This window comes from Geospiza fortis, unplaced genomic scaffold (genome assembly GCF_000277835.1).
Source record: "Geospiza fortis unplaced genomic scaffold, GeoFor_1.0 scaffold112, whole genome shotgun sequence".
NCBI classification, from domain to species: Eukaryota; Metazoa; Chordata; class Aves; order Passeriformes; family Thraupidae; genus Geospiza; species Geospiza fortis.
The window spans coordinates 3,510,879-3,529,602 of record NW_005054298.1 but is presented as its reverse complement, the minus strand read 5'-3'; the positions used below and the strand labels follow the sequence as shown (position 1 = coordinate 3,529,602).

Below are 18,724 nucleotides of genomic sequence, written 5' to 3'. Positions count from 1 at the left end.
TTTAAAACTTGTGATGACAGGCAATTTGAATTTAATACTACACTAGTGAAGGGAAAAAATATTTTCGAGTTAGACATATCTAACTTTGCAACTCAATTCTTATATTAAATGTTTCAAATGCTTCCACTGTATATAAAATCATTATGATAAATCTGTCATAAAAAGAGTTTAGAGAACATAAGACAGTGAGACTAGCAAAAGGATCACCATGAAGCATTCAAGTACAAGCTCATGAGAAAATTGTATAATGTACAATTACATTCTTCAAAACCTTATAGCAGACATGATATCAAAACAGCCGGTGAAGAAAAAAATTCCTACAGCTAGATATGCAGTAAACAGAGGAAAAAATAAGGCAAACATATTAAAAGTTCTTTACCTATCTTGTCATTCTAATTGCAAAAAATCAGCAATATTGAAACACCTGAGGCATTTGATAGAAGTCTCATAAAAACATTGTTAGTTGCCACTATATTTTAATTTTTTTTCCAAATGCTTGCTTTCTCCAATGAACTTAAAAGAGACTGAAGCTGGAAGGATGGCAGTCATTTCCTTCTGCACTTTGAGGTGAAACGACTGCCCTTTGATGGTCCAGCAAGGAACTAGAGGCTTGTCTTGGGCAGACAAGAAGGAGGAGGAGAAAAAGGAATAAAGCCCAGGGGAAAGGGATGTTTTCTGCAAGGGAATTTCACAGAGAAAATCAGCCACGAGCAGGCACATGAATAATGATGGGGCTGGGACATGACAACTGTTCATGCAGGAACATGGGAAATGAGCAGATCTTCGCCAGTTTTAGTTGTCTGCAGAGAAAAATTGCTCTTAATAACAGCATTTTCTGATGTCAGGACATTTAAATTCAGACTGCTGAGTTCCTAGCATGGGAACTGACTCCTGGTTGAGTTGATGTGCAGTGGTTTGTCCTTTCCCAAACTCTTTGGTAGCAGGAGCTGTTCTGTGCCATTTTCAGGGGCTGTGTGGTCAGACAGGACATTTGCAGTACTGTCACAGACACATTTTCTGAAAAATCCTTTCCTTAGGAATTTTTCTCCTGAGAAGCTGAGAGGCCTCAGGAACAAAATGTAAACAATGGTTATCTGCTGCTGTGGAATGCAACAGGTGGATCTGTGATTGGTCTCATGTGGTTGTTTCTAATTAATGGCCAATCACAGCCCAGCTGGCTCGGACTCTCTGTCTGAGACAGAGCCTTTGTTATCATTCTTTCTTTTTCTATTCTTAGCTAGCCTTGAGATGAAATCCTTTCTTCTATTCTTTTAGTATAGTTTTAATATAATATATATCATAAAATAATAAATCAGCCTTCTGAAACATGGAGTCAGATCCTCGTCTCTTCCCTCATCCTCAGACCCCTGTGAACACCGTCACACAGTACGAGCAAACAAAAAGGCATTAACGAAGCAGAACCACATAAAGCCACTTTGTTTCATCAAAGATGTTCACATCATCACAAACTCAGGAGAAAGAACAGTGGAAATGCCTGATTTGAGTCACTCCCAGACAAATACAGATGGAAGCAGATGGGGAAGCTGACAGTGAGGGACAGGCTGGAGTCAGCTGAGTGGTGCAAGGTGCTGCAGAGAACATCTCAGGTGCAAATCTCCAGCTCCCAGCAGAACCAGAGAGAGATCAAAGAGCAGCAGTTCCACAGGGGATGGCCATATGAACACTGAGAGTGAATAAAAGTAAAAAATAAAGGTTGCACACGTTCTGCTGCCAAGGTCATTAATAAAACTGCTGCAGCTCTCTCTGCAACCATTTAGTTCCTCATTTATAAAGAGATGAGTGCTTGGGAAGTGCCTCTGAGGTACTGAATGCCTGTGACATGGGAATTATCTATTTTGAGGAAACAGCATTGCCAAGAGAGACGTTTTAAAAAACTTTCAACTGAGGTTATGAAGGTGTTGCACTTGGAGCAAGGAATGTTTAGACTGGAGATATTTACATTTCTGATCATGCTGTTATTACAGAATCCATTCATGACAGAAAATGGCTCTCTTGTCTATTTCTGTATAACCCTTACAGGTCAGTGTGAGCAAACTTTCTAGACTCTATTATTCATGTACTTGACCATTTGACTATGAAAGGACTGAGTAAATAGGAAAAAAATATAGTAAAAAAAGGGCTAATTTGGTGGCAGTGTGCAATTTTTTAAAAAGTTTGTTTCTCCTTTATTCTCCCTCTTTGTGCCACAGGCATTGTCATAAAAATATAATATAGAAGGCATAACATGCAGTTAAAAGTGCTTTTGTAGACAACTGTTTTCCAACTCAATATAGCAGTGCAGATCCAAAAATGACAACATTGAAAGATTAGTCTAGAGCTGTAAGAGATTCTGTGGAACAGTGCTTACAAAACAGAGGTGGAAGGGGAACTGAAAATGTTTCTTAGCTAAAAATGATATTTCTTCATTATACAAAGTAATTTTTTTAACTTTGCTTTTCCTTTTGGTCATTATATAGCAATATATACTAAAACATCCTAATGAAATTATCTAGCCTCATTATTTTAAGAATTAAAATTTCACTGGAACTTGTGTTATCATTAATATTAAAACTGTAAGACGAGAACATCTGGATTACAGATATTTACTATCTACATTAAATTGCATTGAAAGAGAGAAATCAAAATTCCCTTTTCCCCCAAAACTCTGTAGGATGCCAGAGGATGATAAAAGCCTTGCACTAAATCAAATAATTAAACTATTACTTATAATAAATTTAGGAATACTTCTGCAGATATGCATTGTTCATTCAGGGAGCTGATGTAATACAGTTAAATCCACTGATTAACTCTCTAAAGTAAAGCATTTTCATAACAAAGACCAAAAATCCCACCCCAGGACTGATCAACAATTGCACATTCTGCAGCTTCCCCTCTATTGTAGGGTTTCATTATTTTCAAGTAGTAACTTTTCCATGGTCATTCTATACATGAAAAAACCACATTTTAGTAGTTTTGTCTAATGAGCATCCCTCAACATCATAAAAGGAAAATAATGCAGAAGCTAGGGGATACAAAATTTATCTTTTAACTTTTTACCTGAAAATGAAACACAAATTACCTTGCAATCCAATACATTCAGAATAGGACAATTACATCATTCAAAAGCAGGCAAAAAAATAAAAACAATTCTTTTCAGGAACACCAAAAACCCCCTGAAATTGTCAAAATATATGTGGGAAAAAAAAAAGAAGTGACTTTAAAAATTAATTTTAATTTGGGCATGAGATTACTATGTACAAATGATTATTCACAGCTGCATGATGTTCATTGTAAGGAACAATTTCCATATGCAACTCAGCCTCACTCATCCCAAGGTAAGAAAAAGAAGCTGAGAGTCATTAACCACCATGCAATTAGCAACATGTGTACAGTACAGAAGATATACAAATACTAAAAATAATAACAGAAAATATATAAAAGCATGTCCAGGTGACTACTACTGTAATTACACTGAGCAAGAAAACAAAAGGAAAAGAGGTTGAAATGGTAAAACTAAAAAAAAAAAAAATATGAGAAAAGTCTGTGTAAGTAGGCAGATAAAAACCAAAGCATGTTTTTCCCAAGCAGTGATATACAGCACCAAATATTATACAAGTTTTATCTGAACAATTTTAAACTCATGGACAAAGGATATCTGCATTACAGCCTAGTTAGTAAATGCCCCATGAAAAAGATACATATTCCTCTTTTCCAAGATCTTAACATTTCCTCCTCTGACAACCACTCTTCAAACACCTGTTTTCATTTGGTTCTTGAACTACTACTAGTTTGTGGTACAAAGTGGATAAAAGATCTTTTATCATACAAAGGCATAACCTGCGGATTATATTCAGTTTTGAGATATTTATAACAAAGATATTTTTAGTTGAAAAAGAAAGCTCTCAAAGGACTGGCAGAATGCTGTGACATTCCTGTTGCAGTTGCAATTGGGGAGCTCATTAAATATACCCCAGGAAATCATATGGAAAGCATTTATTGCAGGATACTTGATAAAATTTGCTGGTATGTGCTGCCTCTCAGGGTTACCAGGGCTTTCTCTTGGTCAGGCTTTTCAATCCTGTGACTCTTCTACACCACAGAGGCTTTTTCTACTCAGCCTCCAGAAAATGCCAGTCAGGGACTGCAGGCTGTGGTTCCTTTCTTGTCCACAACTGGACCATGGATTAACTGTTTTTTGAGCAAAAGTTTGGTTTAGTGATGAATTTATTTATTATAAACCTGCGTGTAAATGTAGCACTTGCACAGCTGCATGTGCACTTAAATAAAAACTGTTCATATTGGAAAATTTTTCAACAGGAAAGGAATGCCAGGAGGAAGGCTCAGCATCACAGGAAGCACTTGAGCTGCAGGGGAGCTCCTCCATAAAGAGGAATGCACTCTTTAATTCCTGAATTCTGGGACCTAAACACACACACACATCTGCACAGGTGCTCCCCCCCACACTCTCCCCTCACACGGTGCCTCTCTCCAGCCTCCTGGGTATAAAGCTGGCAAGAACAACCTGGAAACACTGGACCAGGTTTCCTAGAGAAGCTGTGGCTGCCCCATCCCTGGAAATGTCCAGGCCAGGCTGGGTGGGGCTCTGAGCAGCTTGCTCCAGTGGAAGTGTCCCTGCCTGTGGCAGGGGGGCTGGAGCAAGATGAGCTTTAAGGTCCCTTCCAACCAAAAGCATCCTAGGATTCTGTAAGAACAGCCCTCCTGCTTGTTTCACTCCTGCAGGAACTGTTTTTCCTAATTTATCCATGTCTGCACTTCCAAGTTCAAACTTTGCAATCAGTTTTAAATAATTCCACAATTTGTTCTCTCCCCAGTTGTTCACAGTCCTTAACCTGTTACCTGACCAAAATTCTCCATTAAGAAATTAAGTTATTTATTCTTTCTCCACCCTTCACTTTTCCTCTGTTACCAAACTCAGGCTTTCTTCCAAGCTCCTGCATGGTCTGTGCCTTCTTATTAACTCTCCAGGGTGACTTATTCTTCACTACAGAGGAACTGATGTTTGCTCTAATGTTGAAATACAACACACACTTGAATCCCTCTGAACAGTTAGCACATCCAGCCACAGGCAAGTAATGCAATGCTGTACTTTGGCTTCTGATTTTTATATTTCTAGAATGCCTAGGGGAGTTGTGTAAGGGGGTTATGATTTGATCACATTTATTTTCAGATAATAATTATAGAACACATCCGTGTGCAGGTACAAATACCAATAGTAATACACAAAGAAAAAAAAAAAGGAGTTCTAGCAATATATAGCTATGATGAAGGTATAAAAGAAACAAAGCTGAGAGAGAGCAATATTCTGTGTTAAAGATTCTGTAATGAAAGTCCTGCCCATTTACCAACCAGACTCACTCTTGAGTACTTGGAAGTTTCAATTCTTTCCAGTTCTCTTCACTGGTATCATACAAGGTGTAATCTTTCTCTAAACCCTGCTTCTCTTGGAGGGATGAATATACAGGTGGGTAATTAGTGAGAAGGAAACAGAGACATAAATAAAGGTATTTATTTAAAGACAGACTGATAGAACAGATGGAATGAACAGTTTGTGAAATACAGAAAAAAAAAGCATTTCTTGATTATTTCCCATATGAATCTGATCTCCTGATCATTCTTTTTTTCAACTGATTTGTGAATTTACTGGGGCAATTCAGGCATATCTCACATGCCTCTCGTCTTATGCACATCACACACAGACCCACCCATTAGTGAGCAGTACTAAAGAGATCCTTGAAAATATAGCATGGGAATATTAAAATGGCAGTAACTATACAGAAAATTACACTACTTTAAGACACCCTAAGTGGAACATTTTTCAGAAAAGGCCATTACCCCAAATTTTAACATTCTGAAATTCTCTCACAACCTTTGTATCTGAGCAAGAACAATTATGTGGGGGAGAGGGGGAATAACAATCATCACATACCTAAAAATAATGTGAAGAATTAATAATCTAGATTGCATAGAAGTCCAAAGAGAAATCACAGCAGATTCTGTGTATTTGAAACCAGGACAGAGCTTTCACTGAAACTGGCAATAGCCTTCATAAAACCTCCTTTTGTTTGGTGGCTTATATGAAGGCACAGCAAGGCCTTAATTCATTCCTAAAATGGTGAGGTGAAAACCACAACTTCTCCTTCCAGACTGCAACTGATATTTAGGTCATTTAGTGCATTCACCACTAAAAAGACACCTTGAGACAGGAAGATAAAATAAAAATGTGTGCTAGCAGTGCAGGCTGCTGAAAGGAGAATCTGTTCTTACAGGCTTAGAGTTGCTCTATAATTATGGCTTTAGGATTGCCCTTTGGAACTGCTAAATCTTATTCTCTATTGTCTTTACTGAATGATAATAAGGGCATGATTATGTGTAAAGTTTGCATTCTCAACTGATGCTGACTGTGAGAGAGAGCAGAGCTCCTGTTGAATGACAATAAACCCAGGCATCTCCTATTTCTTCTAAAAATCACCCGCTCCCCAATTAGAGACTGCTTTAGAAAAACATTGACCTGTGGACAAGTGGGTCCTGGAGCATTTGAGAGAAAAAGCAGGAAAGGCACATCCAATATGTGACTTTATAGGCAGCAGCATGTTCTTAGGGCTGCATGATTCTGAAAACACAAGTATGATACATGGAGATACAAGAAGTTCCAAGCACCCTGTCCCACACTCTGCTGACCACTCCACACTCTTCCAACTGGCAGAAGTTGGTAGTTAGGACATTAATCTTGTTTCCAGTGGATTTATGGTACCTCAAGCCAGAGAGTATCATTACACGAGAACAAAAGCAACTGAGACCATGTTTAAAAAAAGAATTAGATTATTCACCCTAAGCAGTCACTGTCTTTGCTACCCACCAGACACCCACATCACTTTCTCACAGCACTCTGTGTTTCCATAGATCATTCACTGAGAGAAGTTTAAATCTGTGTGAATTTAGCACTTTCTCCCAAGCCTAGGTCTTTGGTTCATGATTTCACTACTGACTTTTGCATCACAACCACCAAGTGAAGCTTGTTCATCTGACAGGTGTTTTGTATCTCTCTGTACATCTGCCTTACAGGATTTTCAAAGAATAAAGTTGTTTCTTTTCCTGATGAAGATTAAAATTTTCTCTTTAAGAAAGAGACCTAAAATCCTCTAGAAAAATAGAGAATACAAAGGTAATTTTCTTTTTTAACCAGAGAAGTCGACATTATGATGTAGTTCATATACTTTTGTTTAACAGTTTCTATAAAATTTCTATAAAAATTAACATCAAGACTTATAAATACAAGCTTCATTCCTGAAGTAGCACCTAAACAGCTGTTCTGTTCCTTTCCCTGTTTAGATAAGAAATAGGAAGTCACACTACAGAACATGTGCAATATCACTGCTCACTAAACTTTATGCTATGTAGGATTAACTTGGTAAAATATCTCAAAACATGAGCAATAGAAGCCATGTGGCATTTTCAGGTTTTTTTCCCAATTTATTTAGTAAAATAAAGCCTTTTATTTCTTCCTCTGATGATACACACACTCCAAATGTATTTTTAAATATACTCATCAGTGCAACTCTCAAAGGGTAAGTGTGTATTATAGAAATGGTCCCCCAGATTAAGTATATATTGTGAAATGTATGTGAATGTGCATGACTTGAACCAATGAACCGTGGCCTGGAATGATGTCACAGAATGTGCAGCATTAAGTGGAAGGTTAAACCTACTTGCATCTCGGTTCATTAAACGCGGTTAAAGTGCAAATTCCCTCATTCTGACAGTAGTAATCACAAGGGTTCACTTTCTGGTCACAGCGCTGACTTTTAAACCCCACAGAGCATCTGCAGAATTTCAGTAAAATAGACCTACATAAATATTCTGCCTTGTGCTGGACAGATTTCAAACGCGTTACACACAACGACGGCAAGACACGCACACATACACGGGCACACACCCACAGAAGACAAAACCAATATTTTCTTCTCATGGAAGGCCCATCTGACAACACTGAAAAGTTTGCTCATGACTGATGATCAAGCAGTTTCTAAAACAATGGGCCTATGCTGCCTGAAGGGATCTCAGAGTGTTGTTGTCAGATGTACATTTCTATCGACTGATCCAGATTGCAATGGCCTTAAAATGGTCATTACCACTTTCTTGGCATTGTTAGGGGTGTTGGTGTATGCTGCAGCATTTATGTATTGTAAATCCACACACAAATTAAAACACAAAACCTTTTGGTTTTTTTGTTGTTTTTTTTTCCTTGAGATGCTATGGTGTTCCATGTGAATTGAGAAAAAACATGAGAGTTTTATAAGAAAAAAAAATAATGAAAAGTCACAAGCTTCCAAAATAGCATTCTAGGTGTTTAAACAAATGAATCACCAGGCTTAATCAGCATATTTGGGCCTTACATATCACAGCTATGACACTCTCCTTTTGTCAGGATATATCAGTCTCTGGTCCTCAACTAAAGACATTTAAGGAGGCACAAATAACAGGCAAAATGGTAAAAACAGGAAAAAATAATAATAAAGGAGAAAAATAAGCACCAAAATACTTCCAAATGAATAAGGGCTACCATGCAAAACTAAATTACATTATCTTCAGCCCTGAACCTGCAAACATTGAAAAATTTTCAGTGGTAGTGCCACTACAATTGTGTGTCCTTTTTCTCAAGCAGAAGGGCTTCAGCTCTCACAGGGAGGAACCCTTGGCACTTCTCTTCCACTGGTCAGACTAACAAAATCTTGGCATTTATGAAACTCCTTTGAGAGTCTGAATAAAACTCTCTTTCAAGATCACCTGCATCAAAACAAAATGAAGGAATGGCTGTATCTTTATTCACAAAGTTGTGGTGCCAGATCCCTTTGGGCAACAATTTGCTCATGTCACCCAGGGAATGAGACACTCATGTCCAATTCTGTCTTCCAACACCTCTCTCTCCCAGCCTGGAGGATGCTCTGAGCTCCAGGTTGTTTGGAGAAGTGGAAGACCATTGTGAAATGAATATTTTAAGGAAAAAAAAAAAAGAATTTGACTAGGTAGCTCAGAGTAACTGAGAGCTGGAAAGAAATTAATTTCTTGCTACAGTGACTACTTCAGTATTTTATATTGAGCAGCTGAAAAAGAAGATACACCATAGCTCTCAAGAAAGGAGTAGAATGTAAGCTTTTCTGCTTGCAACAGTATTTCACTTCTAAGCTATAAAATACCAATTTCTTTTGCATTTTATGTCTGAGTTTAAGAAAAGCACCCTGAATTACTCTCTTGACCATGACACAGGAGGAAGAGCACAGTCTCACCCCAGAACAGCTGCAATACTCTGGGTAGTGGGAAGGTGAGGGCAGAAATATGAAATACATGAGCATATCTCCATAAGGGAAATAACACTGACATGATTTTTCCTATTCTCCAGCTATAAGGTGAAGGGTTTTGCCTCAAGTATGAGGTCACAAAAAAAAGACTTAATCCACCTCTGAGAAGCAGGACAGGCAATCTCGACTTTCCATTCCAGAAAAAAATGCCTGAACAGACCTAAAATTACTATAAGTCTCCAAAGATATATCTTTGTATCTATATGCATTCACAATAGAGCCCTTACTTCTAAATTTCAACGCACATTTTGCAACAAGGTATGCAAAGTATGAGGTCACATAAACAGCTAGAAAACAAACAGTGTAAGTTGAAACTGCAACCAGCACATTATTCATCCTGGAGAGACCAAAAATGCAGACACATGCACAATCATTTTATTATTGGTAGTCACACAGGCATTATAATGATCTGCAGGAGGCAGGATACTCACAGACAGACAGGTATATTTGTCTCTGGGTCCAGCTGACAGGTGCCACCATTGTAGCAGTAGCCATCACACAGCTGACAGGTGGAGGCAATCTTTCCATTAGTGCAACTGCCATGGTCAAAAAATAGAAAAAAAGAATAAAAAGCAAAGTGTAATCAGTATTTCTGTAAATCTGAGCATTTCATTGTAAAATCAGTATTTTAATATACTATTATAAGATCTACTGATTGAAACAATTCTGGGTTTCTCGTTTGAAAAGTTAGCACGGGCAGTGAGATTATTGCGCAATATATAAATAATCTTTCTTTTAATGAAAATTAACTATTAGAATACAAAGCAATCACTCAGCAATAGAGCAGCACGTTACCTATGTCTCCACCAGTATTTAGTATGTCTCTATCACTGTCACAGATAATGCAGAATTTCCAACAGTGAAGAACAATGAAGAAATTTCAACGCTATAGAAGAACGCCATTGCTAACTTGATTAATTTCAGTGTTTCCAAGTGAAAAGCCATTCAGTTTCCTGTTATATTGTGCTTCCTCCAGCGAGGAGTGCTCCATGAGCTGGTTTTGAAAGCCAGGAGCCAGCTGGTTTGGTACGGGCAGGAGCCACACAGAGGAACTGATGTGACGTGACTGCTCCAGGGACAAACTACGGCGCCGGACACGTAAAGGACAACGCAGTAGAACTGCTGTTAAATGTGGGATTTGGAACAAAACCTCTTTCCCCCGCACACACTCACTTGCACACTACGTCACTGCTGTCCTTGTTTGTGATGCAGTGTCCCCCGTGGCAGCGGGTGCACTTGTCCACCTCGCACTTGGGGCCCTCGAAGCGCGTGGGGCAGACGCATTCCACGCGGCCGTCGGCGGAAATTGTGCACGATTCGGAGTTCACGCAGTAGTGGTGGCAGACATCTGAAACAGCACCAGGCCTAATTACTAAAAGACATTAAGGAGCATTATAGAAATAAATAATACATTGCTTTCATGTTTTGAAAGGTACTGTAATAAAAACAAAATGGAAGCTGAAGACGGTGACTCACTGGCAACCACAGGAATAGAGAATACCCCATAAACAGATATATAATATATTAACAATGTAATCTTGGGAAGTGAAATGGAAGTATAAACTCATAAGAGGGTTTTTTTTTCCTTTCTAGTTGTCTAACCATTTATGGCATCATTCCACATAATATAAAGACTCCTGATGAGAAAAGCAGAGCAATGTTAATGTATTTAATGGGACGTTGGCTGAATAAAAATCTTCTGATACATTCACATTACCATTAACAGCATTATGCTAAACTGAAATTGAAACGATATTTTGAAATAATTAAGTTTTATTTTCATTTACCCACATATTAAAATTTCATGAAGTTCTAATAATAATATATAAAGACATAATCCATAAGTTCTACAAAGTACTACAAACAGCCATAAGCTTTACAGACTGTGCAAGACCCCATTATGGTGTTTAACTGTTTAAACACCACTAAGACTGAGATTTCAAGTAGTGAATTCTTTGACTCTTCAGAACCACCAGTAACTGCCTCAGTTTTCATCCCTCTTAAAAAATCAAATTGCCTAACTGAAGACGCTTCCAAGGGCTACAAAATACTGGCATCCTAACATTGTGGTTAATTTTTGTTTATGTGGTAGTGACAACTTTATTTCGTGGTTTGTTTTTTTTCTTTAAAGTCATCATTTAAGCTCCTTAATGGGCAGGGATACCTTCCACTATCCCAGGCTGATCCAAGCCTCATCCAACCTGGCCCTGAACACTTCCAGGGATGGGGCAGCCACAGTTTCTCTGGGAATCACTTGTGAGGATATCTCAAAGTCAGAAACACATTTTGCCAATGTTACTCTGAGCTGCTTTTCCTCCTCTCCAAGGAGAGAGTACTGCTGGAAGAGTTTTGCTGAGGGACAGAGCATGGCTGTTGGAGGAGTTATTTCTGCTTGAATATTCATTTTATGTCTCCACTGTCTGTGCAGGTTGTAGGCTCAGCTGCTCAAGGAATTAGCAACAAGAGCAGCTTAAAAAATGCTAAATGAAGTTGTTCATTGTTTCTTGTTCCCCAGTTCCAGGTATGGAATGGCAATTTGCAGCAGGGGGCCTGTTTTTGGAACAAAAACTACTGCAGTTTCAAAGCTAACACTGAGAGTGATTTTATGTGTAAGTGCAGTGCAATGGGCATATGTTTGCATGCACATTACGATTAAAAAAAAATCCAAAACCAAAAAACACAAATATGTAGGAGTAGGAAGATCATATGTCAAAACAATTATTAGTTTTTAGGATTGATCGCAGCCACAAACACCTGTAGTCATCTGCAGTATCTAAAATGTTTATGTAACATTTGGGTTGAAATGACAAAAAATTACTTCTTTTTTCTCCTAAAAAAAGGGATTTCAGTTTCAGAGAAAGTCACAGCTTGTGGGATCACCATATCCACTTTGAATGATTGTAACTGCATGAAAATGTTTCCTATTTTTAAGGTAGTTTGGGCCTTAAATGATACAAGAAATGAACTTTAGCTACTCTGTGTGTCTTTTTTCTGGAATTTAAAACAGGGAGCTACATTCAAATACATCAGATTTATGTGTATTTAATAACATGCACAGTGTTAGTAGAATTCTATGTAAATTCAGTCACTTAAATTTATTTCAGCCGTGCCAGTGCCTTGACACGAAGCTCTCATTTAGGTTATTATCCCTTATGTGAACTAATCACAGGAGAAACTCTGCATTGGGTAATTGGAGACGATAAGTGTGGGGAAAATGAGGTCTTTGCAAGCTGGTAATACTGCAAGCAAATGTCTTCTCCCTGCCATAAAACCCTACTAATAATATTTTAAGCTTGGGAGCAGGAGTAAAATACCTACACACATTCATGTGCCATCCTTTGCATATGAACTACCTTCAATCACAGCAAAGACAGACTGAAAAAGATGTCTGGGAGGCAACCAATCTTTGCAATAATGCCATATTAATGTATTCCACCTGGCATACAAAGTGAAGGTAATTAATAAAGCAAAACATGTGTGAATAAAGCAAAAAAAACCCAGATACAGCTTTATATACACATTATTAACTGTAGACTGGTATAATAGCACAAAACTTACACTAAAAGATTCTAAGACTTTCTTTTTCCCCCAAAAGACTTAAGGTTTAAATCAGCAAAAGCTTAATTTTATTTTGTATTTTATAATGTTTTCAAGCCTCTGTATTGTGGCAGTTTCCCAGACAATCCAAATCTGATAATAAGCACTGTTTAAAAAGTACCCCTAAATTCCTCAATTTACATTTAAATTAATTCTCTTAAAAAAAAAGGATGTTTGCAGAAGCATTCAACTAGAAACAATTTGTTTGGTTTTGGGTAAGCCTCAAGTAAATATTTTTCCTTAATCTGTGTGTCTGTCTGTGCATGATTTATGTGCTATACTATTTTCAAATACCCAATTGTGTTTGCAGATACTTATTTGTGGATTCATGCAGTTTGTTTAATACCAAGGGGGAGAGAATCACAATTACTGCTGGTTTTCCATTCAAAGGTTTCAATTTATTTCATAGTCTCCCAACTGGAAATATCTTCAGTTTACTTCAGTACAAATCCTATTTAAGATACACACTATCCCTTTCCTTGTCTGACAGACCTTTCTCTAAAACTAAATGCTTGTTTATATTGTAGATAATTCTAAACCAGTGCTTTAGAACAGCTAATTTCCCATCCATTTTTTTCTTAAATCAAGCCTTCTTCAGGAAATTCACTGAAGGTATATAAGAGATGATGGCTTTCACATTTAATGTTCTCTGACAAGCACTGTGACAGTCTAACAAGGCTATGACAGTCCTTGCCTTTAGAAAGTTACACTCAAAGAAAAGCAGGAGCAGAAAAAAGGAGATGATTAAAAAACATTATCCAAATCTCAGTAAAATAATTTGTTCTAACCTAAGGAGGTTGCTTGTGAATCATAATTTTTGAAAAGACATGGGGAAGACAAACTTGTTTTTAAATGAGTGACCAAATGAAGAAATTTAAGATTACGCTAAAATGTCTTGAGTTACTGAAAAGAGATAATAAAAGAAAACAAAAGCATGGCAAGGAAATAAATATAAATGAAGTGAGAGCAAAATGCTTACTAGTTGATAATCTACTTTTCTTGCTCCGCTGTTAAAGAAGTGAAAAATTAGAGGACATTGTAGAGAGTGAGTAGAGCCTTTCTAAGGGCAAGGAAACCTTCAGGAAACTATCTCAATGAGAAGAGACTGATGGGTCAGTGGAATGAAAAAACAGGGAGAAAATCAGATACAAAAGACAGAACTTAAGTCCTGAGAACTAAACAAGAGTAACATTCAGAAATCCTTTACAGTTCCAACACCAGGGTGGGGCAGAAACCATACTCAGGGTAATCTCTGAGCAAGCTGAAGGAAATACAGCATTGTGAAACTCAAAGCTATCCTCAAAGTGCTGCTTGCTGGGGTTAGAAATTGAAAACAAAGGAGCAGTTTAAAACATTTTTTTGTCTGCAAAGATTAGGGGCACCAGAAGGTTCTTTAACCAACTGTGTCAATTCATTACCAGCATAACAAAACACATGACAAGTTGTAGTAGAAGATTTTAACACAATTATCTCATGGCTACTGACAAAGTCATCTGTCTTGTACCGCTCCACTCTATGGCTTATTCACAAAAAACAACAATAAATCATTCCTAAAAAAGCTCTTTCTTCAGCCGTGTAGAAAGGCAGAAATCTGCTCAAAGATCACCTGAATACAGCAGATGACATTGCCTCAGCAGCACGAATAATCTGGGGCTAAATTTAACGCCGTAAAAAAAAACCACCCACGCGGGGTTTAAACTTCCACCGCGTGGAGCTTTTCCTGCAAACCCAGATGGAATAATTTGTGGGGATTACTTACAGTACTGGCACCTGTCTCCTGTGTACTCGGGCAGGCAGGCACAGAAGGGCTGGTTGCCAGCAGTGACACTGCAGGTGCCCCCGTTCTGGCAGAAGCGCTCGCACACGCTCTGGTTGCAGCGCGGCCCCGTAAAACCCAGAGCGCAGCTGCACGTCGGCCGGCCTGTCCAGAACAGAGAAAGCTGTTTTATGATAAAAATAAATACAAATTGAAACGACAATCAGCACTTTCTCAACACAGGTTTATGGTAAGAGTAGGAGGTTTCAATGTTCCAGCCCAACTGTGTTTCTCTGGACGCTGAGAAAATGTGCCTTTGCAAATATTGATTGAATGCAGAACTTTTGAAAAACTAAATAATGTCTGGGAGTTATGGGCACTCAAAAACTGAATCTGTGCATTTTCACGCTTGTGCATGCGCAGTCATTGACTCTTTTATGAAACAAAGTCATTATTTAAAATATACAATTGTCACCATGATATTTTCTGAAAAATCCCTTCACTGGGATTTTTCTCCTGAGAAGATGAGAAGCCCCAGAAAAGAAATGTAAACAATAATTATCTGATTGCTTGGAATGTGGTTTGGAGGTTGCTTACCAACAGGTGCATCTTTGATTGGTTTCATGTGAATTGTTTTTAATTAATGGCCAAGCCCAGTCCAGCTGTGTCAGGACTCTGGTTAGTCAGGGGTTTTTATTATTCATTCTTGTCTAGCCTTCTGATGTATCGTTTCTCTTTCTTTAGTATAGTTTTAGTATACAATTTCTTTTAATATAATACAATATCATAAAATAAAAAATCAGCCTTCTGAGAACTTGGAGTCAGATTCTCATCTCTCACCTCATCCTGGGGACACTCATAACACCACAACATACAATCATTTCAAAGGTAGTCCTAAGCAGGAATTTAAGATATGACTGAAATCTTCACGTCATCCTGCCATGCTGGGTTCCTCCAGTTGCAGAGGATAACTGTGTGATCACAATTGGTGTCTCTTCAGAGTACACTACATTATTCTTAAATCTACAAACCTTAAGATATAATCACATGAAAAACAAATATTTACTAATGCACTCATAGCTACACTTTACAGAACGATTTTTAATAAACCACAAGTATCTGTGCCTGCTTTGTGTTGTTAGTCTCCAGATAATGGAGACTGTTACATAAAAATTGCTGTCTGGCATCAGACCAAAGATGCCTGTAACATCAATATTCAATGTCTGAAAAGCAGTTAACACTTGGGGATGAACATTTGCACACAATGAACTCCTAGTCTACAGCTTCTTTTCACAGGATTTTAAAATAGTCTTTAAAACCCAATGCATTTTCCTCCTATGATTCTTCTCTATGGTAGTTTTCCCATTTTTTTTTCCTTATCTAAATCTCATGTCTAAAGGATTTATAGCTTTGTTACAATTCCACTGTTTTATTAAACCCTTCCACTTTCCTGTCTTATTTTCTTAAGGCTTATCTTCTTTAAAATAAACTTCTAGATCCCATTAATGCTTTTCCATGTCCTGACTTTGCTTTTTTATCTCATTTATAATCTCCAGGTAAATGACTTAATGTGTCCAACCAGCCATCTCCCTTCTCACTCCCTAATAAACTGTTCTCATTCTTGATTACCTCTTTCAAGACATTGTTTTTCTCCCACCCTCCTCTTTGCTTTCATTCAGCTTTAAGGATTTTCCTAAATTTATGGAGAACAAAGTTTAACACTTTTATTTTTCCTGGATTCCCAGGAAGGAAAGAGGTGAAGATTAAGCAGGACCTGAGGACCCTTCTGAAATAAAAGGGCAGACAGGACGGGTTGGAATAAGATGAGCATTAAGGTTCCTTCCAATCCCAAACATTTCATGATTTGGTGTTTATTAAGTTAACTATATAAGGTACTGCATGTGTGATACAGAATCACTGGACTGGAATTACAGGCATAAACAGGAAAAATAACCTCTCAGATTTTACCATTGACAACCCAGTGCATTCACTTTCCCACTTGCCTCCTGATGCTCACCACAGCTGCATCTGAAACTCTGAGATGTGAAACCCTCCTCACCTTGCTCATCTTTCTTCTACACTTAGGTTGCTGTGTTATTGAGTAATTAAGATTAAACTGAGTATTCCACAAACCCCACAATTTGATTTTTCTTCTGGTCTGCCTTTCTTTTAATCCTGTGCAATCATTTAATATCAAATTCTTTGGAGAATTTTTCAATGCAAGTGAAGCACCCAAATACTGTCTCCTCTCTCTGACTCGTGCAGAATGATTTATTCAATCTTTTTCCTTCACTTCTTGCCCTTCTAACACGACACACTTCATGTAATTCTTTTCTGCATTTTCTATTTTAAGCTATGCTAATTTAAAGTGTTTTGCAAATCATCCTAAGGGCCATGAGATCAGTTAGTCTCTTTCTCTAATGAGTACAGCAGGAACAAAACCATTGACCTAAAAATAGCTCCAACTCCTTTAATATGCATCAGCCTGGTTATTCATATCTGTCCCCTGTGATCTAAACATTAAATCAAAGATGTTGAACTCAGATGTTAGCACACATTCCACTTGTTTTTCCCCATGTATACAGATGTATTTAAACTTCTGCCCCCAAGACAGGGGGTTTCACATCATCCTTCATCTGAAGCAGTGTTTCAGTAAAAAAAAAAAAGATAAAATAGTGGTAGAACATTAGAACATAGATCTGGAGGTCTGAAATCAGTTTTCATTATAAATACTCCTCTATCTATTAAAAGGATGAGACAATGATATTTTTCTAGTTTATAGAAAAGATTATTCTGTTCTTTACTAAAGTAGACTTATAAATATGCCAAACTGCTGACAGCTAAATGAAAATTTAATACAGTATAGCCTAAACCCCATTTTTGTCACTCAATTTAACATGACTTTCAGTAATGTTAACAGTCTATTGCCTATTTATACACAGACTGTTGACACCAGACATAATACTAATAATGACATTTTCATTTGCCTTATTCTCATAAATTATTTCTGATACAAAAAAAAAAATTGGTTCCAAGAACAGTTTAACAAAACTGCAGCATTAAACAAGGCCAAACAATGCCACAAGGTTTTGTATTATGGAAGAAGAACATAGATTTATGTTTGCAAAGGAAACAGTCATGTAACCATAACCAAATATTCATATTGAAAGGGGTTTATAGAATCTTAAACTGCATCAAATACAGAACAGAATTTAGTAGAATAAAGGAAAATATATTCTGGTGACTCTTAAGAGATAAGTTAATTTCAGCAGTAGGATATGAAAAAATAGATGAAATTTTTGACATAGAAATGAAGCGTAGTTTCGCCCCTTCTTAAAAAAATAAATCATTCAAAAAGAAAAAAAAAATTAACCAGGGATTTAAAATTTTCAGTGTTCTGTTAGGTTTGGATAGAGAGGCTAGAGTTACTCCTGGTTTGTCAATTTAATTTGCTCCATAATAACTATAATATATAATAACTTTATAATAACTATATATAATAGTTAATAACTTTTTAGTTCTTAAATAGTTTAATAACTTTTTTCTATATAATAACTTTCCAAATAAACTTCAAAAATTGCTCAGAAATATCTTGGTTAAGATACTTTCTCTGTAATATGTGGGTGACTTGGGAATTCATTCATATATCTTATGCTTATATTTATATATATTTTCCAAGGATTAGAATTCTAAGGAGATCAATTTTCATTCAAGATATTGCCTAAGCAACAGAGAAATACTCTGCATTTTCAATAACCATATAAAGTTTGAAAAAATTTAAAAAATAATTAAAACCTAGGTCAGTATCATACTTTTGGAAGCTTTCTGCAAGTTTTGAAAACTGAGACCATCCAGATAAATGTCTTCACCAAAACCTACATTATTTATTTCTTCCAGTCACTGGTACATTCACTACCAGAAATGTGTGTTTTGAAGTCCCTATGTGTGAATATGCACAATTAATTTCAATATTTAACTTGCTGTCACTAGTTAA

At 37.1% G+C, this 18,724-nt stretch overlaps 1 protein-coding gene across 1 annotated transcript in view; it reads right to left on the bottom strand.

Moving 5' to 3' along the window:
* Positions 1-18,724, bottom strand: part of LRP1B (LDL receptor related protein 1B) — a 481,313-nt gene that overhangs the window by 12,096 nt on the left and 450,493 nt on the right. Inside the window, exons 84-87 of the mRNA XM_031057232.1 lie at positions 14,734-14,895; positions 10,551-10,725; positions 9,809-9,913; positions 7,728-7,841 (exon numbers count right to left, since the gene is read on the bottom strand). Of these exons, the coding sequence (XP_030913092.1) occupies positions 7,728-7,841; positions 9,809-9,913; positions 10,551-10,725; positions 14,734-14,895 (556 nt within the window). The remainder of the gene's footprint in view (positions 1-7,727; positions 7,842-9,808; positions 9,914-10,550; positions 10,726-14,733; positions 14,896-18,724) is intronic.